This window comes from Aquarana catesbeiana, linkage group LG12, assembly GCF_042186555.1.
Source record: "Aquarana catesbeiana isolate 2022-GZ linkage group LG12, ASM4218655v1, whole genome shotgun sequence".
Taxonomy (NCBI): Eukaryota; Metazoa; Chordata; class Amphibia; order Anura; family Ranidae; genus Aquarana; species Aquarana catesbeiana.
The window spans coordinates 229,450,854-229,478,747 of record NC_133335.1 but is presented as its reverse complement, the minus strand read 5'-3'; the positions used below and the strand labels follow the sequence as shown (position 1 = coordinate 229,478,747).

The 27,894-nt window shown below is 45.7% G+C and overlaps 1 protein-coding gene across 1 annotated transcript in view; it reads left to right on the top strand.

Annotated features, from left to right (window-relative positions):
* DNAI2 (dynein axonemal intermediate chain 2) overlaps positions 1 to 27,894 on the top strand; it is a 37,255-nt gene that overhangs the window by 6,494 nt on the left and 2,867 nt on the right. The window contains exons 3-12 of the mRNA XM_073606886.1: positions 180 to 341; positions 3,337 to 3,458; positions 5,178 to 5,320; positions 9,206 to 9,319; positions 14,693 to 14,832; positions 15,637 to 15,759; positions 17,589 to 17,812; positions 20,001 to 20,136; positions 22,792 to 22,938; positions 24,391 to 24,627. Of these exons, the coding sequence (XP_073462987.1) occupies positions 180 to 341; positions 3,337 to 3,458; positions 5,178 to 5,320; positions 9,206 to 9,319; positions 14,693 to 14,832; positions 15,637 to 15,759; positions 17,589 to 17,812; positions 20,001 to 20,136; positions 22,792 to 22,938; positions 24,391 to 24,627 (1,548 nt within the window). The remainder of the gene's footprint in view (positions 1 to 179; positions 342 to 3,336; positions 3,459 to 5,177; positions 5,321 to 9,205; positions 9,320 to 14,692; positions 14,833 to 15,636; positions 15,760 to 17,588; positions 17,813 to 20,000; positions 20,137 to 22,791; positions 22,939 to 24,390; positions 24,628 to 27,894) is intronic.

Here is a 27,894-nt window from a genome sequence, read left to right as displayed (position 1 = left end):
TCAAAACCTCAATAAACCCCACTGGGGGGGTCCAGCAAGATCCCACAGTTGCTGGTGAGCAGCCTCCAGGATGGGAAACCACCCGTTGCGTTATATCGCATCTCCCTAAGGTTCCTAATGAGGGGATGTGTAGGATCACAGCGGGGTTTAGTGTTGATGACTTTCTTGTCTTCTCCCAGGTGAACACCGAGCGCTTTGCAATGGAGGTCCGAGGGATAAACCATGTGGAAGGGGGGTGGCCTAAAGACATCAACCCTCAAGAAATGGAACAGACCTCCCGATACCGGAAGAAAGTGGAGAAAGACGACCATTACATCGCCACCATCACACAGCTGGGGAGCGTAAGGAATCGCAGAGCAAATATCACTGATTGTCTTATTAAATTTATAGTTTTCTTTAACTTTAAAGAATCTGAGAATGTTGAAGTCAACTCCTTTACTTATCAAGGAAAATTCAATATGGCCTCCATCACACAGGGGTACTACAGCGTACACCAGTGCCAGGGGCTGTATCTGGCCACATACAGTGGTATTCATACCCCTTGAAATTTTCCACATTTTGTCATGTTACAACCAAAAACTTGAAGGAATTTTATTGGGATTTTATGTGATAGATCAACACAAAGTGGCACATAATTATGAAGTGGAAGGAAAATGATAAATGGTTTTCAACATTTTTTTACAAATAAATATGTGAAAAGTGGGGGGGGGCATTTGTATTCAGCCCCCTTTACTCTGATAACCCTAACTAAAATCTAGTGGAACCAATTGCCTTCAGAAGTCACCTAATTAGTAAATAGAGTCCACCTGTGTGTAATTTAATCTCAGTATAAATACAGCTGTTCTGTGAAGCCCTCAGAGGTTTGTTTGAGAATCTTGGTGAACAAACAGCATCATGAAGGCCAAGGAACACACCAGACAGGTCAGGGATAAAGTTGTGGAGAAGTATAAAGCAGGGTTAGGTTATAAAGAAATCTCCCAAGCTTTGAACATCTCACGGAGCTCTGTTCAATCCATCATCCGAAAATGGAAAGAGTATGGGCACAACTGCAAACCTACCAAGACATGACCGTCCACCTAAACTGACCGGCCGGGCAAGGAGAGCATTCATCAGAGAAGAGCCAAGAGGTCCATGGTGACTCTGGAGGAGCTGCAGAGATCCACAGCTCAGGTGGGAGAATCTGTCCACAGGACAACTATTAGTCGTGTTCTCCACAAATCTCCCCTTTATGGAAGAGTGACAAGAAGAAAGACATTGTTGAAAGAAAGTCATAAGAAGTCCTGTTTGCAGTTTGTGAGAAGCCATGTGGAGGACACAGCAAACATGTGGAAGAAGGTGCTCTGGTCAGATGAGACCAAAATTTTACCTTTTTGCCTAAAAGCAAAACGCTGTGTGTGGTGGAAAACTAACACTGCACATCACCCTGAACACACCATCCCCACTGTGAAACATGGTGGTGGCAGCATCATGTGGTGGGGATGCTTTTCTTAAGCAGGGACAGGGAAGCTGGTCAGAGAGTTGATGGGAAGATGGATGGAGACAAATACAGGACAATCTTAGAAGAAAACCTGTTAGAGTCTGCAAAAGACTTGAGACTGGGGGGAGGTTCACCTTCCAGCAGGACAACGACCCGAAACATACAGCCAGAGCTACAATGGAATGGTTTACATCAAAGTATATTCTTGTGTTAGAATGGCCCAGTCACAGTCCAGACCTAAATCACATTGAGAATCTGTGACAAGACTTGAAAATTGCTGTTCACAGACGCTCTCCATCCAATCTGACAGAGCTTGAGATATTTGGCAAAGAAGAAGAATGGGCAAAAATGTCCCTCTCTAGATGTGCAAAGCTGGTAGAGACATCCCCAAAAAGACTTGCAGCTGTAATTGCAGAGAAAGGAGGTTCTACAAAGTATTGACTCCGGGGGGCGCCATACAAATGTACCCCACACTTTTCACATATTTATTTGAAAAAAATCTCGAAAACCATTTATCATTTTCCTTTCACTTCACAATTATGTGTCACTTTGTGTTGGTCTATCACATAAAATCCCAATAAAATACATTTACGTTTTTGGTTGTAACATGAGAAAATGTGGAACATTTCAAGGGGTATGAATACTTTATCAAGGCACTAAATTTGGACAAATAGATCCCTCTATAGATGCTCTGCAGCTCCCATGACACTGCAGGGTTCCCTTCCTAATCACCCCTTCCCTGGACTTGGTGGTCTTCAGTAAAGAGGGGGGAGGGTGGGAGCTTGGTGCTGATGTCGCCCCCAATGACACAGTAAATGCACAGCCTCATGGGGGCGCCTTCTTCTCCTTGGGGCGGGATTATGATTCTCTGTACTCCCAATATGTCCTCAAACTTTAAGGTTGAGTGACACTTGATATAATTCAACCCTGAAAACTAAAGAGACATCTTGTGGCGGAGAAGGGTACTGCAATGACAGATCCAAATCTAAAGCGGTATTAACCCCTTGGGATCGACCTCGGAGGAGGACATTTGGGTAATGTGACTGTTGTGATTGGCTGTCAAAGCGGTCACATGATCGGAAAGCTCCCGATTGCAAGTATGCATTGGGAGCTTACCGATCCCTGTTGGCTACCGTGCAGGGAGCGCGCTCTTGGCGCTTTAAGTTGTTTTAACACCAAGAGTTTAAACCCAAAAATGTAACATATTGCAGGTTACCAGTCATTACACACCTCCTGTATTAGAGCGCCCCCCCCCCCATTCAGGAGGAAGGAGCACAGGGGTCACAGCAGACAGCAGCATTGTCAGTTTGGGGGGTGGGGAGTGTTAAACGGACTAGCAGATTTAGATACGCTAACACATTGAAACCAAACTCCAGCTCACACTGTTACAGTAACAGTTTTGTTGTTTTGGAATAAAGGTTTAAAATCAATAAAAGCTGATCACTGTAAGCACCCCTGTCAGTGGGAAATAGTTTGTCTCAACCCTCTAATGGATACATGTGCAGGACAGCTTTTTATTTTGAAAAAACAGACTTACTGGCTGGATCGCTAGATGAAAATAGAAGAAAAAAAAGAAAACGAATGCAGCCGTCACATCCTGGAATTGGTAAGCTGCAATATAAGAAATGTTTGCTGCTGGGTGTAATCCGGATTTAAGGTTAGTATTGGGCAGAAGTGCTGGGGGGGGGGATGAATAATAATGTGTGGAGTTAGGGTCCAACGCGTTTCGGAGGTGGTTCCCCCATGGGGTGGGATGCAGGTTGTAGAAGGCACTCACCTATGAATTATTTCACAGAATTGGCGGTGATTGGGGGGAGGGGAGGTAAAGATTTACAGGCCGCTGTGCGTTCTCTTGTCAGGTGATGGAGCATTGCATCAAGCAGAACAACGCCATCAATATTTACGAGGAATACTTCGAGGAAGAGGAGGAACTGGAGGGGATGGATGAAGCTCCGTCTGCCAAGACCATTAACGTCTTCAGGTGAGTCTACATCCAGACTAATGGAGGAACTCCGGACACCAATGTGACTGTCGCAGAGCATTATGGGTGATCATTACCTGCACTCCATTTATTGGATCTCAGGCTGAGGGTTCCATTCTATACATTTATGGTTCAAAGCTGATCTCCAGGAAAACCGCTGAATACACGGATGAGAGATGCTTTACCGTACGAAGGATTTGTATTTCTGTCCATCCAGTCCTGAGTTTTACCCAGCTCTGACACACAGCACAGCCCTGTCTGCCAAGGCAGGAGACCAGATCTCTGCTGCAGTTCACAAAGGGTTCAATTACACGTGCTTCATTAGTACCCCTGTTTAGCAGATCCCCAACTCATTGGTACCCTCGTTCAGCAGAGCCCCTGCTCAGTAGTACTCCCAACTCTGCTGATCCCCCCACTCAAGAGTAATTCCAAGCTTTGCTGATCCTCCGCTCAGTAGTAACCTCCAGCTCTGCTAATCCCCCGCACAGAAGTAAGTCCCAACTCTTCTGATCCCCCCACTCACTGGTAATCTCCAGCTCTGCTGATCCCCCACTCAGTCGTAATCTCCAGCTCTGCTGATCCTTCACTCAGTAGTAACCCCCAGCTCTGCTGATGCCCCACTAAGTATATTCCCCAGCTTTGCTGATCCCCCACTCAGTAGTAACCCCCAACTCTGCTGATTCCCCACTCAGTAGTAACCTCCAGTTCTGCTGATCCTCCTCTCAGTAGTAACCCCCAACTTTGCTAATCCCCCTGCTCAGTAGTAATTCCCAGCTCTGCTGATCCTCCTCTCTCTCTCTGGTCCTTGCTCACCTCCCACAATATTGCTCCCATGCTGCTCACCATGTGTGACATTGTTAGTTTCTCCTGTTCCGGTCCCCAAGCATAGCTGATCCCCCCACTCAGTAGTAACCCACCAACAATGCTGATCTATCCCCCCCTCAGTAATAACCTCCAGCTCTGATGATCCCCCACTCAGGAGTAACCCTCTGCTGATCCTCTGGTTTGCTGATTCTCCTCTCTCTCCGGTCCCTGCTCACCTCTGTCTATATTGCTCTCATGCTGCACACCACATGTGACATTGTTAGTTTCTTCTGCTCTGGTACTCCAGCTTTGCTGACCCCCCACTCAGCAGTAACCCCCAGCTCTGCTGATCCCCTGCTTAGTAGTACTCCCCAGTACTGCTGATCCCCCACTCAATAGTAACCCCCAGCTTTGCTGATCCCCCACTCAATAGTAACCCCCAGCTTTGCTGATCCCCCACTCAATAGTAACCCCCAGCTTTGCTGATCCCCCACTCAATAGTAACCCCCAGCTCAGCTGATCTCCCAGTCAGTAGTGACTCCCAGCTCTAATTTTCCCCACTCAGTAGTAACCCCCCAGCTCTGCTGATCGCCAGCTTAGTAGTACCCCCCAGCTCTGCTGATCCCCAGCTTAGTAGTACTCCCCAGTTCTACTGATCCCCCACTCAATAGTAACCCCCAGCTTTGCTGATCCCCAATCGGTAGTAACCCCTCAGCTCTGCTGTTCCCCTGCTCAGTAGTAACCCCCAGCTCTTCTGATACCCAATTAGTAGTAACCGACTTCAACGGGTAACGGCCTTTATAACTGTTTGATACAGTTTTTATCTTTGTCATGAGGCTCACTTGTGTCTTTGTGTTTGGTAAGCGTAAAAATCCGGTTTAATAAATCTATTTCTATGCGTTTTTATGCCAACAGGGACCCCAGTGAGATCAAGCGCACTGCCACCCACCTCTCTTGGCACCCGGATGGCAGCAGGAAGCTGGCCGTGGCTTATTCTTTTCTGGAGTTCCAGCGAGCCCCCAAAGACATGAGCTACGACTCCTACATCTGGGATATCGGTAAGCACAGCGCCCCCATCTGATCAGATTCAAAAGCTACATCATACAGACATAAAAAAAAAATACAAAAAAGGGATCAACTCGATGGACATTTATATAAATCAAGTCATAGAGTGACAGACTGAACTCGCTGACTTTTTTTAATTTCAGTGCCATATTAACCAATTCCCAATTCTCACATTTCTCTCCTACATGTAAAAATCTGTATTTTTTTTTTCTCTCTCAGAACCCCAAACATAAATGTTTTTTGACAGAGACCCTAGACAATAAAATGGTGGTTGACATTTTTTATGTCATGCGGTATTTGCGCAACAATTTTTCTAACACAATTATTTGGGAAAAAATACACTTTAACCACTTCTATATTGGGCAATTCTGGCATTCCTCTCCTACATGTAAAAATCATTTTTTTTTTATATAGAAAATTACTCAGAACCCCTATATTATATATATTCTTTTAGCAGAGACCCCAGGGAATAAAATGACGATCGTAACAATGTTTTTGTCACACGGTATTTGCACAGAAATTTTTTAAACGCGGTTTTTTGGGGGGAAACAAAACACTAAAGTTAGCCCAATGTTTTTGGTATAATGTGAAAGATTATATTACGCCGAGTAAATACATACCTAACATGTCATGCTTTAAAATTGCGCACACACGTTGACTGGCGCCAAACTTCGGTACCTAATAATCTCCATAGGCGACGCCCTAAAATGTTTTACAGGTTACCAGTTTAGAGTTGCAGAGGAGGTCTAGCACTAGAAATTATTGCTCTCGGGATACCTCACATCTGTGGTGGGAACACAGTTTACGTATGGAGGAGCGTTCTACGTATGCGTTTGCTTCTGCGAGCGTGGGTGGCGGGGGTGCTTTAAAATTTTTGTATTTTATTTTTAATTTTTCTATTTTTTAACTGTTCCTTTAATATTTTTTTTTATTCCTATGACAAGAAATGTAATTAGAAATAAGAGATGACAGGTCCTCTTTATGAGACATCTGAGGTCACATCTCTCCTTTACCCTGGAAAGCATGAGATCCAAAAAAAAAAAAAAATATTGATCTCTGCTTTCTAGGGGAAAAAAATGGCGGTGTTTACATCTGCCAGAGCCAGAAGTGACGTCATGACGTTGCTTTTAGCCTCCCAGGATAATAGAGATGGGCAGGGTCCATCCGTTTCATAGTCAGCTCTGTGGTAACCTGCTGCCGGATTGTATCTCTGGTTTCCAGATCGCATGGAAGAGGTGCCGATGGGCAGCGGGGGGGACAGGGGACGTCCCCTCCTGCTTCCTGTAAAAGTAATACAGCAGCTAATCCGCCACTAGGATGGCTTTTACAATAGAGGAAATCGCTTGTCTGAAAAGAAAGATATCTGGATTATATCTGTAGCTGCAGCCATCATCCAGATACCGCCACTTCAAGGTCATGACATCATATGATGTCTTGCGAGCAGGAAATGGTTAAGATATGTTTGGATTGTTTATATGTATATATTGACTTATTTATACCTACGCGTTTCGTCATATGGTTTACTTCACTGGACAGAAAATTTAAACACCAGCCTACTTTTGGTTGTGGAAAAGCACTGCCACCTAAGTGTAGCATTTACTAAAACATTTTTATAAAATTAAAAACAATTTTTCCGCACTCACAAAAAGGTGCTTGGAACCGTAAAGTTAACCGGTTTGCAACACTTCCTTGCTGTCCACGGGGGTTCTCATCCATGTGAGCTACACACAAAGTCAGCGCCATCAGTTGGCTCTTACTGGTGTTTCCCTGGTTAACTTCCTGGTTCCAAGCACCTTACATCACATCCCCCAGAGGGGCTTGCTCACCATTGACCTCCTGGAAGGTCGCCACCTGCTGGAGACTTATCAATATACTTTTAAATACCTTGCACATGTGAGTGCATAATTATTGTTTTTCATTTTATAAAGATGTTTTATTAAATGCTACACTTGGGTATTGTCGCTTTTCTCTCCTTCTTCTTTTTTTTATACATGGTTTGCTGGTGGGAGCCACCCCAGATCCTGCTTGGAAGAGAGACTGCTGATGCTGCCATAATGGGATCTTCAATTAAAATACCAAATAGTGAAGCGCCAAATCATACAAAAAAAACATTTAAATGTAACTAGACAATAATATAGTGTGACGTGAAAAAGTCTCTTATATACTGTAGGTCCAGTAATCTATTTTTTCACTTTCCACTGGTGAAACCTTCAAACTGTAACTCTTGTCACCACCGTGTTCACACCGTCACCAGTTGTACTCTCACCTGAAGCAACTGACCCTACAACTTATGTAGGGTCAGAATAGGCTCATGTCCCCTTTAAATGGGCCTATAATACACTGTGATGTCACTTTGGTGGTCCTCAGTTGATATGGAACCTCCTTCCACATTTTGTAGTACTCCATATTCCCATTCCACACGTTCCTGGATAAAGCTCTAAAGGTTTGGGCGCTGCAGCAACAATCAGCTGGGAACTGGTTCAGGAAGTCACAATGGAGATATTATCCAGCACATCATGGATCAACAAAGTAGCGTCCAAATGGATTTTATTGCATGATCACAACACAGAGCAGTGCAATGTTTAAAGGGGTTGTAAAGGTTCGTGTTTTTTCAACTTATTGCATCCTATGCAAAACACCTGTCAAGCCCCCCCCCCCCCCCGTTTTACTTACCTGAACCCTCAAACTTGACCCGTGGGTACGCGCTGTCTCTCTGCCCGGGGTTCTCGGCTCTTGATTGGATAGATTGATAGCAGCGCAGCCATTGGCTCCCGCTGCTGTCAATCAAATCCAATGACGCGAGCAATCGGTGTCTATGGACGCTGAATGCTGGACTAGGGAGCGCGCCCGCAAGGTAGCCACCTCGGGGAAGCGCTTATCCAAGGGGGTTATCAGATTGGGGAGGGACCACGTGACGATGTGGTAGCCGCGGGGGGACCCCAGAAGAGCAGGTTTCGGGGCCACTCTGTGCAAAACGAGCTGCACAGTGGAGGTAAGTGTGACATGTTTGTTATTTTTTTTTAAAATTACCTTTACAATCACTTTAAGAGCCATGCAGGACCCCATCGTCAGGTATGTGTCCTTCCACACTTTGCCACAAGCTACAAGACCTTTCCAGTAATTGCAGATCCTTCTCTTTAAGGTGACCTCTCAGCTCTCTCTCTCTCTCCTCTCCTCCTCCACTCAGCCATATACATAAAAAAAAGGACTAAACTAGTGCTTTATGCTTAATATTTTGTTTATTCGCACTCTCCCACATTAGAAAAAAAACGCATTTACGTTGTTCAGGTGCTTGTAAGTACCACAATACAATCACCTGTATCCTTAAAAACTCTGTTGTGCATTAAACACAGGATCCTAACAGACTAAAGCAGGGATATGCGATTAGCGGACCTCCAGCTGTTGCAGAACTACAAGTCCCATGAGACATAGCAAGACTCTGACAGCCACAAGCATGACACCCAGAGGCAGAGGCATGATGGGACTTTTGTAGTTTTTCAACAGCTGGAGGTCTGCTAATTGCAAAGGACTAAAGGTTGGAATTAAAGCAAAAGCGGGTCCAACAAAATACTGACACCGGGGGGTGGGGATCCTTTTTATAACTCAGTGATTCTGCTTTTGCTTTTTTTTCTGACATGTTGGTGTTATATCTTTCACTTGAATTTTATAAGTTACACTGAGTAAATACAGCTGGATAAAACAAAATATGTGTCTGTCTCCATTTCAGGCTGCAAAGTAACAAAATGTGATTATTTTAGGGCGGGGGGGGGCGGGGGGTGGAGGTGATTCTTTATCTATACCCACTGTAAATGTATCATGGATGCTTTCTATGTCTTCCTGAGAGAATAACATTTTTTTTCTCCTTCATCTTTTTCCAGAAAATCCAAACAAACCGGAACTGACGCTGAAACCCGTATCCCCGCTGGTCAGCTTGGAGTATAACCCCAAAGACTCTCACATCCTGGTTGGCGGCTGCTACAATGGACAGATCAGTAAGGGGGAGGGGGGAGGGTGGTCTATACAAAGGGCCATAACGGGGATTTTAATTTGCACTCAGTGCACACTTTTTAGGTACACCCATTTCCTGAGAGGTATGAACCAGGACTTCCAGGACAGCCATGGGTTTATCCAGGTTCTAGAAAGAGATTTTAATCCATGTTGACTCAACAGCCCCATTATTACCTCACTACTAGACAGAACAGAAAAATTTGTTTCATTATAGGTTCATTATGTTACTAATTTTGTTAAGGAATTAGTTTAGCTTTGTTTATTAACTTTCTAACGAATTCCAAATATTTGGAACGATTCGAATTCAGATCGAAAAATGATTCTAATTCTGTGTGAAGAATGGCTGGTTGTTAAGGAATGGGCTGGGAAGCCGGCCACCGTTGACTCATCAGATGTCAGCGGGCTTCCCCACTGGTGAAATGTAAACAAAATAATGCCGGCAATAGAAAATTCTGAAAAAAAACACAGCGTGGGGTCCCCCCTCAATCCATACCAGGCCCTTATCCAGCATGCAGCCCTGCAGGCCAGAAAAAGGGAGGGGGGGGGATGAGCGAGCAGCCCCACCCCCTCCCAAGCCACATGCCCACAACATGGGGCGGGTGCTTTGGGGCCCTAAAGCACCTTGTCCCCATGTTGATGGGGACAAGGGCCTCTTCCCCACAACCCTGGGCAGTGGTTGTTGGGTTCTGTGGGCGGGGGCCCCCAGATCTCAGACCCCCCCTCTATGTGGATGAGTAAGGGTACATAGTACCCCTATTCATTCACCAAAAAAGTAAATTAAGACAGTACACGAGTTTTTGACAAGTTCATTATTAAAAAATAAAAAACAATATCCCCCAATGTAGATCCATCTTCAATCACAAAGCCCGGTGCACCACCGGACCTGAAAAAAAAAATAAATAAACCCACCGACCTCATCGAAGGCTCTCTGCTGTTTGCCTGCTCCACTGTCTGACAAATAGCCAAGGGGCAGAGTCAACCGATGACATCAGCGTGTGATCCTGCCCCCTTGTGCCCCTTGGGGCATGCTGGGTCGATGACATCACAAAGAGGACCGAAAACGAATTGCACATGTCTACCCACTACCACACGACTGGTGGCCTCCTTGTGCTGCTTCCCCCTTCACACCTTGGATCATTCCTATGAATTTTCTTTTACCGAGCTTTCATTCAGCTTGTCTGTGCTTTTCCCGGTCTCCTCTGGTACTTTTAGTCATTGCTCTGTTTACCTGTCTGGTACCCAGACGCTCCCTATATCTTATGTGGTGATCACTCAGCTACTGTATCTTGTTTGCTGTGGCTACCTGTAAATTCAGTAGAGGAAAATAGGGTCTCCTGCCCTGCCAGATGGGGTTGCGCTGGGCGGCAGAGCTGTGTAAATCTCAGGACTGGATGGACAGAAATATAAAGCCTTGGGCAGATAAACCAGCTCCCCTATATGTTTTTTATATGTATATTTAACTGTTTGCTCAGAGTTCAGCTTTAATTTAAAAAAAAGAGCAATAGTCATTACAGGGGAATTTGAAAGGCGCTTGTTTGGCTCATTCTTTTCCCTCTGCTCTTCCTCCATATTTAATGTAAAAGACTTGTTATTGCCATCATGTTTATTTTGTTAATTAGGAATTGATTCCCGCGGTGTAATTAAGCCCTGTGATAAAACGATAATGAGCCTGAAAACAACGTGCGTCTTCCCTACGGGGAGACGTCAGGAATGAATCTCCAGAACTGATGCTTCTGATTCATGATCACAAGGATGTTCAATGGAAAGTTACCTTCCTGCAGGACTGGGCTGGGGGGGGGGGGGGGGGCAGGAAAGAAGACTGCCTGGGGCACTTCAGCAGGATGGGGGGCGCAGAAAGGGCAGGACCTGCAACTTGGTGCTCCCGGCGTAGTTCAGAGCTCATGGGGGGGGGGGACCTTTTCACCTTAAGGGTCTTGTCCCAGCACTGCCTTTCTATTACTAGTTAGTTATTTCCGTAGAGAAGTAGGAGGGCTGCCATTGCTGACCTCTTTCTGAAAATGTTGGTTGCCTGGCTGCTATGCCGAAGGCACTGCCTTGGATTGAGCATGTCGATTAGGAAACTTGAATAAGGTTTAGCATCCTTATCTGTTCACCTTTTCTTTGAATCAGAGACTTACTTTATTGAAGCATTAGGGTCGGCATGGCAGCCAGGCAAGCAGCATTTTCAGAAGGAGCCCCTTTAGCATAAGTCTAAAGCCATAATCATACAGTACGGGACACAGGCTTGAAATTCAAAGACCCTGGGTTATAGACCCATAAGTTCTGGTCATAGGACACTGGCAAAGCTTTGAGGACATGCCCCATGGGCACCTCCCCTATATCCTCACCCTACTCTGTGAGTCCTTGGTTTTTTGCTAGTGACCTAAGGTGATGGACCTCTTCTGCCCTATGGAGAATAACTCTTACCTACTCTAATATTTTACTGCCGATTCTTCAATTAACTCTTCGCTATCTTCTAATACCACAATAGAAGCAGTGCATCCGACTAATGCAACTTGAGTAAAACCCAGGAGACGTACCCAGACTCCACCCTCCAGCTGCACTGGATCCTGCATGGGTGCTCATCTCGGCACTTGGTGGAATGTGTGTAGTTAGCCGCAAGGCGCTATACAAGTCCAGGGCCATGGTCCATCCTTATGGAAACCAGTCCCTGAAGACCCTTTTAGGGGTACGCCCACCATGACAGCAGACATGGACAGGTAAGACAGGGTCACCCTGTTTTTTTTTACTGTTACTGTATTCCCACTGCAAGTATGAGATATAATCTCTCTATTACTTGCTTTACACTAATGTGTACAAGGTGGCATGGGCGTCTGCACAGGGGAGCAAGTGCCCCCCCCCTGGAATCGTCAAGGTGTTTCAGCAGGGTCCGCTGCAACCGCCGCAGACTTTTTTCTTAAACCTGCTGACTGCTGCGCTGGCTGCTCTCTGACATCTGACGACTCTCCCCCACCCACGGCCTGATCATCCGATGCGATGGCTCGGCCGCTCCGCTCCAGTCATTGGCTGTGTGTTGTGTAGACTGTAGATATAGATCCAGCCAGCGTTGCGCCGCCCACTCAAGTGGAGTGGCTGAGTGGTGTAGAAACGATACGCTGCCAGTGTCTAGGCCCTAGGCCACTTACTCATCACAGACAGGAAATCCTGTAGGCATATACCAGTTCCAGCAGTGAAGAACCACAGGTAACAGCAGTTACTAGGACCATTTTGATATACAGTAAAATCTCGGATTGCGAGTAATGCGGTTTACGAGCGTTTCGCAATACAAGCTATTTTTTTTTTTTTTTTTAGTGCTAGTTCACACCAGACACAGTTTTGTTCAGTTCCGTGTGCTTTTTTTCTGCACAAAATGCATGCACAGTGTTTTCCATGTATTCCAAATGCTCTAGTTCAGACCATGCAGTCAGTTTCCGGAAACTGACTGCATGGTGTGAACTAGAGCCATTGGAATATATGGAAAACACTGTGCATGCATTTTTAGTGCAGAAAAAAGCGCACAGAACTGAACAGAACTGCATCTGGTGTAAACTGGCCCTTAAATTCTGACTCGATTTGCGAGCGTTGCCTCGCAAGACAAGCAAGATTCAAGCCTCTGGGGTGTACAGTACCGCATGTGGCCAGAGGTGCGGGTTCCTGAGCGTCTCCGAGCATCTCTGATTGCTTCAGAGTGTCTCCGAGAGCCTCTGAGTGGTCTATGAGCATTTCCGAATGTCTCCGAGAGTCTCTGAGTGGTCTATGAGCGTCTCCGAGTGTTTCCGAGTGTCTCCAGTGCCACCCACCTCTGGCCACATGCAGTACTGCAATACATCTCTTGTGGCCATATTTTGATCTTGATGAAAAGAGCTATACAGTCTGTAAGCTGTTTTCATCAAGATCAAAATAAGTAGTATCTTCCACTACAAAGTAAAGATGAATTATGTTTTATATAACACACACATATTACTTTCCAGTGGAAAGATATATGTGGCCTGGCCTGCTCTAAAAGGGGATCTATACGGGCATGCCTGCTTTTTTTGACATTGTCGAAAAGGGGAGGAGCATGGGTGACCTTAAAATAATCCCCCCCACCCCTGAAAAAAGTTCTGTGGACGCCCATGCAAGGTGGTATCAAAAAGCTTCAAGACTAGTTTTGTAACACGCCAACAGATGGCAGCACAATGTTGCATGCACAGTCACAGGAAGCACCGACCTTCATCAGTCAGTGTGCCAAAGACATCGTCCTGTGTACATCGGGAGCTGTGCAACTGGTGCTATTCTGACCGCGTGAGTTTCCATGTCTGCTATTTTAACATGGACAGCAAGTTACTACAAAGAACAAAAGTGAAATTCTGCATGAAACTGGGCAAATCTGCCACAAAGACGTTTGATATGATTCGGCACATTTACGGCGATGCTGCAATGAGTTGTTCGAGGTGTTTTGAGTGATTGACGCTGGATCTACTTTGGGGGACATTTATTTTTGTTTTTTAATAAAGGAATTTTTAAAAACTGTTGTGTTTTTATTTACTTTGTACACTTTTTAGGTGAATGAGTAGGGTTACAATGTACCCCATACTCATTCACATTGGGGGGGGGGGAGCTTCTGGGGGCCACCCACATTCCGATAAGTCACCCCCGCACCCCTACAGCCACCGGGCCAGGGTTGTGGGGAAGACACTCTTGTCCCCATTGACATAGGGACAAGGTGCTGTTAAGGGCATGTGGCCTGGTATGGTTCAGGAGGGGGAGGGGTTGCTTGCTGTTTTTTTCTGCATTTTTCATTGCCGGCATTCTTTTGTTTACATTCATCTGTCAGTGGGAAAGCCCGCTGACAGCTGATGAGTCATCTGCTGTTAAGGACGCGGCACCCGGCTTCCCGACCTGCTCCTTAACAACCAGCTATTCCTCATACAGAATTCTAATCATTCTGAAAATTTGTAATCGTACAAATATACTAAACAGAATTAAACAAATTTTAATATAATTCGTTACTATTTAATTTTGAGATTCGGCTACATCTGAACCTCCGAATAACCAGAAATTTGTCCGAAACGAATTGCACATGTCTAGTCCGTTCCCGTAGTAGACCCTACCATTGCAGTTCTAAACAAACATCTCAGTTTAACTATAGAAGATGTTAGCTCATTCAGAGATTCTGATGACAGAAAGTTTAAGTCTCATTTAAAAGCCCAGGTTCATACCCAGCTCTGCAACCAGCTATTGCTGCAATTTCTGTTTGTCAAATTGCAAAGCTGCATTGCTTATACCAGCTATTGCTGCAATTTCTGTTTGTCAAATTACAGAGCTGTGTTGCACATGGTACATATATGAAATGCCATGCTGTCTTTTCCTTTCAGCATACTGGGACACCCGGAAAGGGGGACAACCTGTGGAGCTGTCCGTCATTGAACACAGTCATAGAGATCCCGTTTACAAGGTCATCTGGCTTCAATCAAAGACCGGGACAGAGTGTTTCTCCACCTCCACAGATGGTCAGGTAATCTCAGGAAAACTCTAATGCCCCGTACACACGGTCGGACTTTGTTCGGACATTCCGACAACAAAATCCTAGAATTTTTTCCGACGGATGTTGGCTCAAACTTGTCTTGCATACACACGGTCACACAAAGTTGTCGGAAAATCCGATCGTTCTGAACGCGGTGACGTAAAACACGTACGTCGGGACTATAAACGGGGCAGTAGCCAATAGCTTTCATCTCTTTATTTATTCTGAGCATGCGTGGCACTTTGTCCGTCGGATTTGTGTACACACGATCGGAATTTCTGACAACGGATTTTGTTGTCGGAAAATTTTATATCCTGCTCTCAAACTTTGTGTGTCGTAAAATCCAATGGAAAATGTGTGATAGAGCCCACACACGGTCGGAATTTCCGACAACAAGGTCCTATCACACATTTTCCGTCGGAAAATCCGACCGTGTGTACAGGGCAATAGTGGTGAAATGGAAACATGAATACAACCAATCAAAGGACTATTAGATGGAAGTTAGGGGATTTGGCTGGAGTTGGGATTTAAGTTGTCACCTAAGAAGGTTGGTGGGTCAGATGACCTGCTTTTTGGGGGGACTCCTGCAAGAGGTCCTGGCTCTGTGTCTCCATCATTGTTAAGCTAAGTAAGGAAGTCTCACTCCTCCTGCTTGATTCTTCATAATCTAAATTTTTAACCCCGGTCGGATAATTAAACCTCTCTTTGTTCCATGAAGATGGGATATGGGAACTCCTAGAAAATGTTTACATTTCAGGTTACTATAATGGATGACTTGTAGATTTTTCCCGGTAGGTCTTGTGGTGGGACATCCGAAAAATGAGCGAGCCGACAGAAAAATTAATACTAGACATCACAAAAAAAGGGAACCTTGACCTGGCTTTGGGCGGAATCTCACTGGAGTTTGAACCAACCATGGTGAGTACCCTGAGAATGTACAATATCACACGTTAAAGGGGGAACCCCCTCACAGACATTTTTTTGCTATGAGAAGTTGTAGGCTGCAGCTATGTCTCCTGGGTGGGGAAATATGCCCACAATAATCATTGTACAGTCTCATGCGCTTGTGTGCATGGGGCCATATTTGCTATATAAGGAGGCTCTGCTTCCTGCTCTGTAGTGCTGTACAGCAGTTGTGCCTTACTGTTCATCTGTCACAGTACAAGACCACCAGTAACAATGTGCTTTCTGAGTCAAGACTACTGGAAAATGGCACCCATCAGCACACAGACTCAACACACTATAAATCCAAAGTAAATTAGAAATAGCTCCAGCTTGGTTCTCCACCCGTAGAAGAACCCGCCCAAAACGTTTCTCCAGTGTGGGGCTTATTTGTGCTTTCTGTGTGGCTGAGATTTTTATCTCTGTGATTGTTGATCAGAGTGTAATTGTGTGGGCATATCCTTTAACAAGGACCTGTACTGCAGAAGCTGTGCTCGAAAAAAGGCAAGCAGAAGACTAGTCATCAGCATTGCTTAGAGGCTCCCTGCAGCTGATTCTTCTCAATTTCTGAACTTGACATGCCTTGTTCTACATTGTGTCTCTGTGTGGAAGCAGCCATCTTTAAAGTGGATCAAAACACATAAAGATTTGATATGATATAGAGAACATCTACAAATGCTATTTGTGCCTAAGCAGCACCCAGAAAAACTCCAAACTTTTGAAACAAAGGACCAGCTTACTGGCCTTCAGACTTTAGGGGGGCCAGACTGTAGCCAGCGGGAGTAGAAAATGCCCTGGCATTTATAGGAGTAAACAATGCAATAGGCTTGGTGGTCAGTGGGAGTATAGAAACTATATCATTGGTGTCAGTGGGAGAAATAGTGCCCATCATTGGTGTCAGTGGAAGGAATAGTACCCCATCATTGGTGTCAGTGGTAGAAATAGTGCCTTATGATTGGTGTCAGTGGGAGGAATAGTGCCCCATCATTGGTGTCAGTGGGAGGAATAGTGCCCCATCATTGGTGTCAGTGGGAGGAATAGTGCCCCATCATTGGTGTCAGTGGCAGGAATAGTGCCCCATCATTGGTGTCAGTGGCAGGAATAGTGCCCCATCATTGGTATCAGCGGGAGGAATAGTGTCCTATCATTGGTGTCAGTAGGAGGAATAGTACCCTGTCTTTGGTGTTAGTGGGGGGAATAGTATCCCATCATTGGTGTCAGTGGAAGTGCTCCAGGGGCCAGATAAAGCAAGCAAAGGGCCACATCTGACCCACAGGCTGCAATTTGGAGACCGCTGATCTAAGGCACTGCTGCCCCTGACTGATAGTCTCACCAGATTTGGAGTGAGATTTGGTCATGGGACTACTGTGCTGCTCACTGTTCTCCTTGCTGAGGAGGAAGCTGTACCTGAGGATCTGCAGTGAAAGGATCTCCCTACTTCTGCTTCATCCATTCTGTAGTTCTGTGGTTTCTCCACCTCTCCTGCTGTTTCCTTATTATTACTCCACCGGTTATCAAATCACCATCAGGGGTGCAGCTCTGACATAAGGAAGCAAAGCCCTGCTCTTCTGCCAAGATGGCCACCTCCACACAGACTGTGAAGACACCATGTAGAACAAGGCATGGTAAGTCAGCTGTGGGAGGGAGGCTGGGAAGGCAGGTAAATACTGGTGACTGATCTTTTGCCCTCTGCTTGCCTTTTTAAACATAGCTTTCCCATTACAACTCCTCTTTAAAGGTTACGCTTCGTAACTTGATATATAATAAAGTATATTACCAATGATCTGCTTTGCTTTTCCATAAAGCCAACCAAGTTCATGGTGGGAACCGAGCAGGGCATGGTAATCTCCTGTAACCGCAAGGCCAAGACTCCAGCCGAAAAGATTGTGTGCACTTACAGCGGGCACCATGGACCCATTTATTCCGTGCAGAGGAACCCCTTCTTTCCTAAAAACTTCCTGACAGTTGGAGACTGGACAGCCCGGATCTGGTCTGAAGACTCCAGGGAATCCTCCATTATGTGGACAAAGTAAGCAATGGTGAATTTATACTAGAGGAGTCGATAGGTTAAGCTTGACACTAAACTAAGCTGACACTACTATAGCTCCATTTGGGGGGGCTAAAAACCCTGGTGTAAAGATTTTCATACCATGGTACCCAGTTACAGAGAGAGGGTTAGTGGCTCATCCAGTCTGCAGTCTTGGCCAGTTGAAGGTCTGAACTACTTGGATCTGTCATTGAGAAGTAATGGCAATTTTTGACAGGTTAAGACTTGAAAATCTACCAAGTAGTGTAGGTTTAAAGGAGATAAAAAAAACAGCCAGTCAAAAACAAAAAAATATAGTCCTTTAAAAGGTGTAATGAAAAAGCATCTTTTGCTACATGACTCGTCTTCAGTTCAGCCCCCCACCTTTACCTCAGTACTTTTATTTTTGCCAAAAGATGTCTTCCGCGTTTGAGCAGCAGCTGGCTATTCTCGCAGCTTCTAGTCCAATGGAGTCCAAGGATAGTGAGATCCAAGGTTAGGCTGGACAACTGTACCCAGGACTGGGACAGGGGGTAGGGGCAGGAGGGGCGGCTGCCCTGGGCACTGTGGTATCATGTAAGGTGTGGGAGGGGGGGGTGTGGGGTTGGAAGGGCGTATTGTTCTAGGAGGGGAAATTTGGGGGGGGGGGTGCTAAGAGTGGTGATTTAGAGAGATTTATGTCAGAAGAGGGGATAGGAGGGTGGATTGTAGGAAGATTTGTGCTAGAAAAGGGAATTGGGGGAGGGGGGAGAAGATGTGTACTAGGAGGGGCAATTTTAGGGGTAGAGGATTTGTGCAAGGAAGGGGGAAGGGGGCATTTAAACTGGGGGCATTTGGGTGATGGGAGGGTCAAAGATTTGTGCTGGGAGGGGGGATTTCAGCAGGGGGGTGGATTTGTACTGGGGGAGGGGGAATGGAATTCATGCTTAGGGGGAAAGCATGCAGATTAAGGCTCCGTTTTTTTTTTTTTTGGTGGGGGGGGGGGAGCTGCTCTGACACATAATGCTCATACATCTCGGGGGCAAGCAATTTGGCATGTTCACCCTTGGCTCTAGATGTCCTTGTCCCGTCACTGACTGTGCCAGATCACTGCAAATGAGAGGGGAACCTTCAGCAACAGGGTGGTGATTAAGGTGGCCATTCGTCCCAGTTCACCAGGGACCATGCCCATTTTGAGGAGCCTGTCTCTGGTAAACAAACATCCCCATCAATGTCCCTGGTGGCTTTGACATACCTTGGGTTAGTGATATCACTGTGATCACTCAATACAGGGAACCCCAGAGGACATGGCCAGCCCTTCCATAGCTGTCAGCCGCCATGATACCAAGGCTTCCCACACAATGGCACCAAAAGTCTGTGCTCCTCAACCGCCATCAAATGTGGGTGTGGATTAAAAGTGGGCATTGTCAGTGAAGTGTCCTCAGATTTCATTTTGAAAATCTGGTAATTTTCTTAATTGAAAAAAGAAAATGTTGTAGTAAACCAACCACTCACTTAGGACACTAGCAAAAAACGGAGGCATGCTGGTAGTAGGAGGAGGAGTTATCCTGAGCTGGACTACAGGATTTTTTGTCTGCCATTGTCCAATCCTTCTGTAGGTGGCAGTATAGCCCAAAGGTTTAGGACTTGTGATGAGAAAATGTGAGTTTGGGAACTGTTTGTGGCTCAGGTAAGGGGTGTCAAACACAATTTTATTGCGGGCTGAATCAGCATTATGGTTGACCTCAAAGAGCCGGTTGTGTCTGTAAGACTAGGTGTCCAGAGCACCCCACCCCCATCCTTACATCAGATGTCAAGGGCCCCCATGCCATCAGATGTCAAGAGTTCCCCACCCTCACTTACATCACAGTGCACCCCACTTACCTTGTGCTGCTGACGGGAAGAATCTTGGAAGCAGAGAGTGCAGAGTCTGGAGGAGGACCAGAGGAGGGCTGGATTTTAGGATGAGGGGGTGCTGCGGCTGCACAGAGCGGCACAGGACTTGTAGGAGGAGTTCTGTCCTCCTCTTTTCTGCCGACTGCAGAGACAAGGTGGGGGCAGAGATGAACGGGGGGTTTCGCAGCTGCAGGAGAGGTGCGAGGGCCACATGAAATGACCTGGTGGGCAGGATCAGCTAATTGGCCTTGTGTTTGACACATGTGATTTACACTTTATTACACACTTAGTTGAGTTTTTTGTGATTCACATTTAGATATCACATGAGCTACCTAACAGATGCAGCGTGGAGTCCGGTACGACCTTCTGTGTTCCTGACCACCAAAATGGACGGCACCCTAGATGTCTGGGACTATTTATTCAAACAGAACAACCCCTCTCTCAGCCTCAAAGTGAGTTCTGTTGTCTGACGCTTTCTATACCAACCTCCACATTTTTTACCAGTTTGGCTGTAGACTGACCGTAGACCTCATAGTTACATAGTTAGTCAGGTTGAAAAAAGACACAAGTACATCCAGTTCAACCAATAGAAGGAGGAAAAAAATATATACAATCCTATGTACACAATCCTATACCCACAGTTGATCCGGAGGAAGGCAAAAAAACCCAGCAAATCGAAAGGGGGAGGAAGACTAACCATGAGTGTTGCCTATAAACAGTGGGGAAAATAATGATTTAATCCCCTGTAAGTTTGCCCACTTACAAAGAAATGAAGGGCCTATAATTTTTATCATAGCTGTATTTTATATGTTAGAGACAGAACATCAACCATAAATCCAGAAAAAAACACATGATACAAATGTTGTAAGTTGAGTTGCAGTTCAGTGAGTAAAATAAGTATATGATCCCCAACCAAACAACAATAATTCTGGCTCCCACAGACTGGCTACAGTAGGTGCTCATGTGGTACACAGATTAGTCCTGTCAATGTAAGAAGGTCCTCCTAATGACAACTCGTTATGTGTATAAAAGACACCTGCCCACAGAATCTCTTTCTTCCATTCAAACCTCACCATCATGGGCAAGAACAAAGAGCTGTCAAAGGACATCAGGGACAAGATTGTAGACCTGCACAAGGCTGGAATGGGCTACAAGACCATCAGCAGGAAGCTTGGTGAGGAGGAGACAACGATTGGAGCGATTATTCGCAAATGGAAGAAATACAAAATAACCATCAATCGCCTTCGGTCTGGAGCTCTATGCAAGATTTTGCCTCATGGGGTGAGGATGATCATGAGAGAAGTGAGGGATCAGCCCAGAACTACACGGGAGGAGCTTGTGAATGATCTCAAGGCAGTTGGGTACCACAATCACCAAACAGACCATTGTTAACAATACACCACCATGGAGTGAAATCCTGCAGCGCCCACAAGGTCCCCCTCCTCAGGAAGGCACATGTACAGGCCCGTCTGAAGTTTGCCAATGAACATCTAAATGATTGAGAGAAGGATTGGGAAAAAGTCCTGTGGTCAGATGAGACCAAAATTGAGCTCTTTGGCATTAACTCAACTCGCCGTGTTTGGAGGAAGAAAAATGCTGACTTTGACATAAGAACACCATCCCTACAGTCAAGCACAGAGGTGGAAACATTATGTTTTTGGGCTGTTTCTCTGCTAAAGGTACAGGCCGACTTTGCCGCATTGAGGGGCCAATGGACGGGGCCATGTATTGTAAAATCTTGGATAAAAACCTTCTTCCCTCAGCCAGAACACTGAAGATGGGTCGTGGATGGGTCTTTCAACATGACAGTGACCCAAAGGAGTGGCTCAAGAAGAAGCACGCCAGTCTCCAGACCTTAATGCTATAGAAAATGTCTGGAAGGAGCTGAAACTTCGAGTTGCCAAGCGACAGCCAAGAAACCTTAAGGATTTAGAGAAGATCTGTAAAGAAGAGTGGACCAAAATCCCTCCTGAGATGTGTGCAAACCTGGTAACCAACTACAAAAACCATCTCACCTGTGCTTGCCAACAAGGGTTTCTCCACCAAGTACTAAATCATGTTTTGCTTGGGGATCAAATACTTATTTTACTCACTAAACTGCAACTTAATTTATAACATTTGTATCATGTATTTTTTCTGGATTTTTGGTTGATATTCTGTCTCTATCATATAAAATACACCTATGATAAAAATGATAGACCCTTCATTTCTTTGTAAGTGGGCAAACCAACACAATCTGCAGGGGATCAAATCATAATTTTCCTCACTGTAAACTGATCAGATTCACCTTTTAATTCTTACAGTGTCATTAAAGGGAAAATTAAAGGGAGAACACGATTGCACTGGGCAGCACAAACAGTTTGTGTTTCGGGCACTTTTGCACATTAGAGTCATTTCTCTTTCTGCAAAGAGCAAAGGGCTGAATACAAAGTGCAGTACCCATTGCAGCCAATCAGAATTCACTTTGCTACCATCACACCAGTACAACTTGGATTCTGATTAGTTGATGTGTGTACTGCACTTGGCTGCTTACTTAGTTTTATTAAAGCGGACATGCCTGCTCTCAGACTTCTGTGGCATGCAAACTGTCTGCTGCTCCTGTGGCGCATCAGTCTGCTGCTTCTTCATTCACTGTCCAATCACAGGCTGGGGGGAGGGACAAGACCTGTAGTGTTTACTAGCTTTTACTAGCTGCAGCAGGGAAAAAAAATCAGGTCTCCTGCCCTGCTGTGTAAATCTCAGGTCTGGAATGACAGAAAGGCAAATAGGTTGGCAGATAAAGCAGCTTCCATTTTTTAGATTTAATTTGTTTATTTAGCTGTTTGCCTGGAGTTCTGTTTTAAGCCCATTTAGATGTGATGGGGAATAAAAGCCATATGTGGCCTCCCTGTGTGATCTGCTGAAGGCCGCACTGTCAGGAATGGTAAAGCTGTTAGCGCTTGGTGCCAAATAATACTACCAATTACACGTAATATAGGATAATGGGGCAATAGGTTCTCTGATTTTGTTTCCTGCCATGCGTCTCTTTGAAGGAAAGGTCTTTTATTGGATTTTACCCATTGACATGATTGCAGATAATAACAAAATGGGTTGTTTCTCCTCCTAAGGTGTGCGACGAACCTCTCTACAGCCTCCGCTTACAGGATAACGGGCGATTTGTGGCCTGTGGATCGAAGAACGGTTTGACAACACTCCTGGAGATGTCATCGGGACTCTGCACCATACAGAGGAACGAGAAGAACCTCACCACCGCCGTGAGTCCAACACCTTCATTTTTTAATGGGTCATTTCACTGGGGTAGGGCCTGGATAGGGGATAAAGCTGGTAAGGCTGAACTCCGACACAAATTATTGCAGCTCAGTATTCATTCACCCCTTTCCCACCCACCCTGATGTCCCTTTAAAAGGTTCTGAATGCCCAAGGGGTGCAAAGGGTCAGCAATCCCAATGATGTGACCCTTTGCCGCTCCTCCATTGATACAGAAAACGCAAGTATGTGTTGTCTCCCAAGGCAAAAAGAGTGTTACTGGTAGGATCACCAGGTGAAAACAAAAGGGAAAAAATCCTGTAAAAAGAAAACGAATACCCTTGCCACTATAAGGACTGGTAAACTGCAATATATGACATGTTTTTTTTCTGGGTTTAGATACACTTTAAAGTGTAAACTGACCACAGTTTATCATGGCTGCTGAGCTCTGACACCGTAGTCAGTTTACGTGCCTCCGTCAACCGCAGCCCTGCTCTGTCCTCTCTCCCCCCTACCTCCTAGACATGTGCGATTAGTTTCGTACAAATTGAAAATTCGTACGAATTTCCATAAATTCGTACATTCGGGAGGAGGCGAAATACAAATTGCTATGCTTCCTAATTTTGTACGAAATTTTGTTTACGAATTTCAGATCCAAATTCCGTTACAACGGAAACGAGAATGTTCGTTAATTCCGATTATTCGTTATGATGAAGTTAAATAACCCAGGAATTCAGCACAGCACAGGGATGGTGGGAGCCCCTCATCATAAATTCATCATAACAAACATTCGTAATTGTTACGAAAAGTTAACGAACCCAACGAGAATTCGTATTTCGTACAAATTCAAATTTAATTTCGGACACAAATTACGAAATACAAATTAATTCTAATACAAACTAAACAAAACTAATTTATTGACGGCGCACGTGTTTACTGCTTCCCTGCCGACTGTTTCAGAGCCGATCTGCTCCCCTCCTGCTGCTATCATAACCCAATGACATTCCTACAATCCCCTCTGCTATATTAAATAATGTCTCCATTGTATGTGTGTTAAAAAAAAAATGCTGCTGTGTACTTCCGATTGTCGCTCACGTGACTGCCCGCCGGTCTCCTCCTCTCCTTCTCCTGGCTGATGTCAGTAGGGGATTCTCAGCCCCGCCCACTGTAGCTGTCAGATCAGGAGAGGGAGCAGCCGGCAGTAATCCGAGCGCTGAGCGCCGCTATGAAATGAGGGACACAGCGGCATTTTTTTTAAAGAACACATACACTGGGGACATTATTTAATATAGCAGAGGGGATTGTAGGAATGTCATTGAGTGGCTTAACAACCACTTTAAGTCTCACATATGTATTTAAATCTGGTCTCTTGTGCTGCTATAGTCCACATGCACCCTCCCATTATATCGATCTACTAGTGTGTGACTTGCTCATCTCATAACTTCTCCATCTGTCCTCAGATGTTTGAGCGTGAGACCAAGAGAGAGAAGATCCTGGAAGCGAGGCACAGAGAGATGCGGCTGAAGGAACGCAGCAAGGCCGAGCCGGGTAAAGAGGAGGAGACCAAGGAGGACAAGCCGGAGGAGAACAGCGAGGAGCTGATCGCCAAGGCGGAGAAAGATTTCTTAGAGATGATTGAAGCCGAGCGGAAGAGGCGGGATCAGGAAGAGAAGAAACTGCAAGAAAAGGAAGAAGAGGTATTAATAGAGTTGCCACCTCATCCCTTTAAACCCGAACACCTTTGAATTACACAGGTTCTGAGGCTAATTAAATGCAGATAAGGCACCAAGTGAGTTTAATTACCACCTTAATCAGACACAGAACCTGTGTAATTAATATGTGTTCGGGTTTAAAGGGATGAGGTGGCAACCCTAGGTATTAATAATATAATTTTTGTACTCTTAACATTCTTTTATCTAAGTCTATTGAGTCTGATGATAAGCTAAAGTTATGCTGCCACCTACAGGGCTCGTAGTAAACTGAAGGCCAGCCTCCTTGAGGCTAAAACTCCTCCCACCTGCAAAAAAACAATAGTAAATTGGAAGAGGGAGCTGTGTCCTTCAAATACTTAGAGGGAAGGATTTTAGCGTGAGTACAGAAATCCAAATTTTCTCTATTGTTCATTGAAGGACAAAGGTTTATGGTAATAAGCAACCAAAGGACATCCAAATAAGCAACCAAAGGACATCCAAAAGCAGTCCAGGCAGGTGGGGGTGGGGGGGTCACACCAAAACAAACACAGCCATACCCAGCAAGAAAAAAACAAACCAAGGGAAACCAAGGCTGTTAAAATTCACTTTCAGAACTTGCCAAAACAAGCATCTGCAGAAGCAGACAGGGCAACCTTGCACAACATGGGGGAAGTATGTGCAGAAGACCGGATCGCAACTTTACAAACCTGTGACACCAAGGCCTGGTGATGACCCAAAGAAAACTCGCTGCCCTGGTGGAGGCTTTACGAGGACAAAGAGGCACTTTATCTTTTACCTCATGGGCCTGCACAATAACCTCTCAAATTTGAGTGGATCCGAAGGCCTGAGAACTTTATGTAGGACCTTCTGGATTGACAGAAAGGGAGTGCCTAAGGGAAGCTGTGGCAGAAGGGTAAATCTTGATGGTCATAACCACATCTAGGCAATGGAGAAACCAGAGCCGGACGCAAGAAAGATAACACAATATCCTCAAGAAGGTGAAAAAAAGAGACCACTTTGAGTAAAAAAAAAAAAAAAAAGGTCCTTGGTCTCAAAACAATCTTGTCTTTATGAGAATCAGATAGGGCTCCTTAAAGGACAACACTGACAAGTCAGACCTTCTGGTCAATGTCAGGACCTGAATCACCTGATGGTGCACTGTGCTTCCCAGAGCGGAGGGTTGTAGTTCCGGTGTCCACCAGTGGGTGTCTCCAAACAGACCACAGTAATCAGTTTCCACCTGATGCTGGCTGCTGGGAGGGTATTTAGGAACTTCCCTACTAAGTGCCTCTTGCTCCAGTGTTTTGTTGCAGCCAGATACTGCTAGCCATTATCCTGCTTCTGCTCCTGCCCTGTATGCTGCACCCTGTACCTGCTCCCCCCCCCTATCTGCTCCCTGCAGTGCAGGAGGCAGGGCTGACACCACTGCTTGGGGTTTTTAGAAAGACCCATATGGCTGTCAACACTCTTTATGTTCTCATAGAACTGACGGAGCTACTAGATGAGTACAGAAAACTTTGTACCATAACAAAAAAAGTACAGTCCAATGTGCCTCCTACTACTACTAGATATTCTTCCATCTAGTTATTCCCACTTTTTGGTGGCCAAACTTGTATCAATATCATCATTCAGCTGATCATTCAACACAACTAAAGCGATCACATTGAATAAAAAAAAAAAAAAAAGTTTTGCAAAATCCTTTTCTTGAGTCCATTGAGGGGCACAGAAAGTCTTAATCCTTTGGGTTATACTGTCGCCTGCAGGAACATCGGACACCAGTGTAGCGCCCTCCTAGGAAATGTAGTTATTGGCTCCACTGTAGTTAGTGGAATGGTTGTTGGTTTTTTGGGTCTGCTCAGGGTTCCTGAGCTGAGAGTTTGATTGCTTCTCCCTGCTTCTGGAAGAAGCTTCCAGAGCATAGTGAGGAAGTTTTAAATGACCAGCTGAATAGTTATCATACCCTGGCCAATCCCTGGAAAGGGGCATACAGAAGGTAGCTGGGGAGGTAATAAATAGACAGGAGGCCTGAACAAATGCCTAAACAAATTGTTCTTTCCTCGTCAAGGAGAGTTCCAGTACTCCTGGGGCTGTTGCCCCTAGGAGAAGTATCCCCAGGGGCGGCCCGTGCATTGTGGCGCCGCCGCCCCAACACCTCCGTCGCCTTCTCTATCCATGTGCCCGGCCCCTTTCAGGACGCCGGGCACATGAATTCCTATTGCGGGGGTGGGCGGGGTGTGTTTTTTGAAGAACCTGATTAGCGCCAGAGGCTCTAATAGGCTTCAAAATAGGGTGGCCCAATTGTGTGACCATAGCAAATTAATTTTTGCTATTTTCACACTACAGTTACTCCCCGCAAATCAGGAGGCAGGTCAGTGAGAGCTGATTCCCGATTGGCCAAAGCGCCAGGCTTTCCTATTGGGTGTCTAGCGCTGTGGAAGAGGAGACACGCTGGAGCCGGACCCGCCGATGCCCAGAGGACACAGGAGGAGAGGAGGACACAGGCCGCCGCATAGTAAGTGCCGGATCTCGGGGGTGGGGTGCTGGCTGACACTGCCGCAAGCCCCGTGGTCGTCCCTGGTGCAGGGGGGGGGGGGCACATCAGTGCCACGATGCCGCACCGAGGGGGTGGGGGCTCTGCTGGTTGTTTGCCGCTCCCCCAGCTGAAAAGCCCACCAGCCGCCAATGAGTATCACTAAGACAAAAGATTACCACAGTTTACTATGCTTCAGTTATGAATGGACACAGTGAGTGAGTGTGTTCATTTAGAAAAGGAAGGAGCCAGTAAGTTACATATTTACTATCCCCCTCCTCCGCTCTCCATCCTGAAACATCCCCCGCAGCAGCCGGGGGGAGAGGAGAGGAGGGAAGCCAGCAGGACTGCGGGGCAAGGAAGCCAACAAAGTGGGGGGGGGGGGGAGCACCGGGCAGTAGGAGGAATCAGCACCAGACATAGTGATAGGGGTGTGCTCAGGCACACCTTGCACACCTCCTGCGCGTGAAAATAAAGGGAAAATCAAGACTAATGCAGCCACCACATCTAAGTATGGATAAGCTGCAATAAATTTTTTTAAAAATTGGGGGGGGGGGTTAGATAGTTCACCTTTTAAAAGTGAAATTCAATTCCCTAATCCCCGGGCCTTGACACTAACCTAAATTAGCCCTTAAATTACACGAAACTGAACCCAAACCAGTCCCAGTCGATGTGCCCAATGATCATGGATTTTCTTCTGTTGATCCCTGTGATAGGCGCTCTGTCAGGCATTGATGACACTC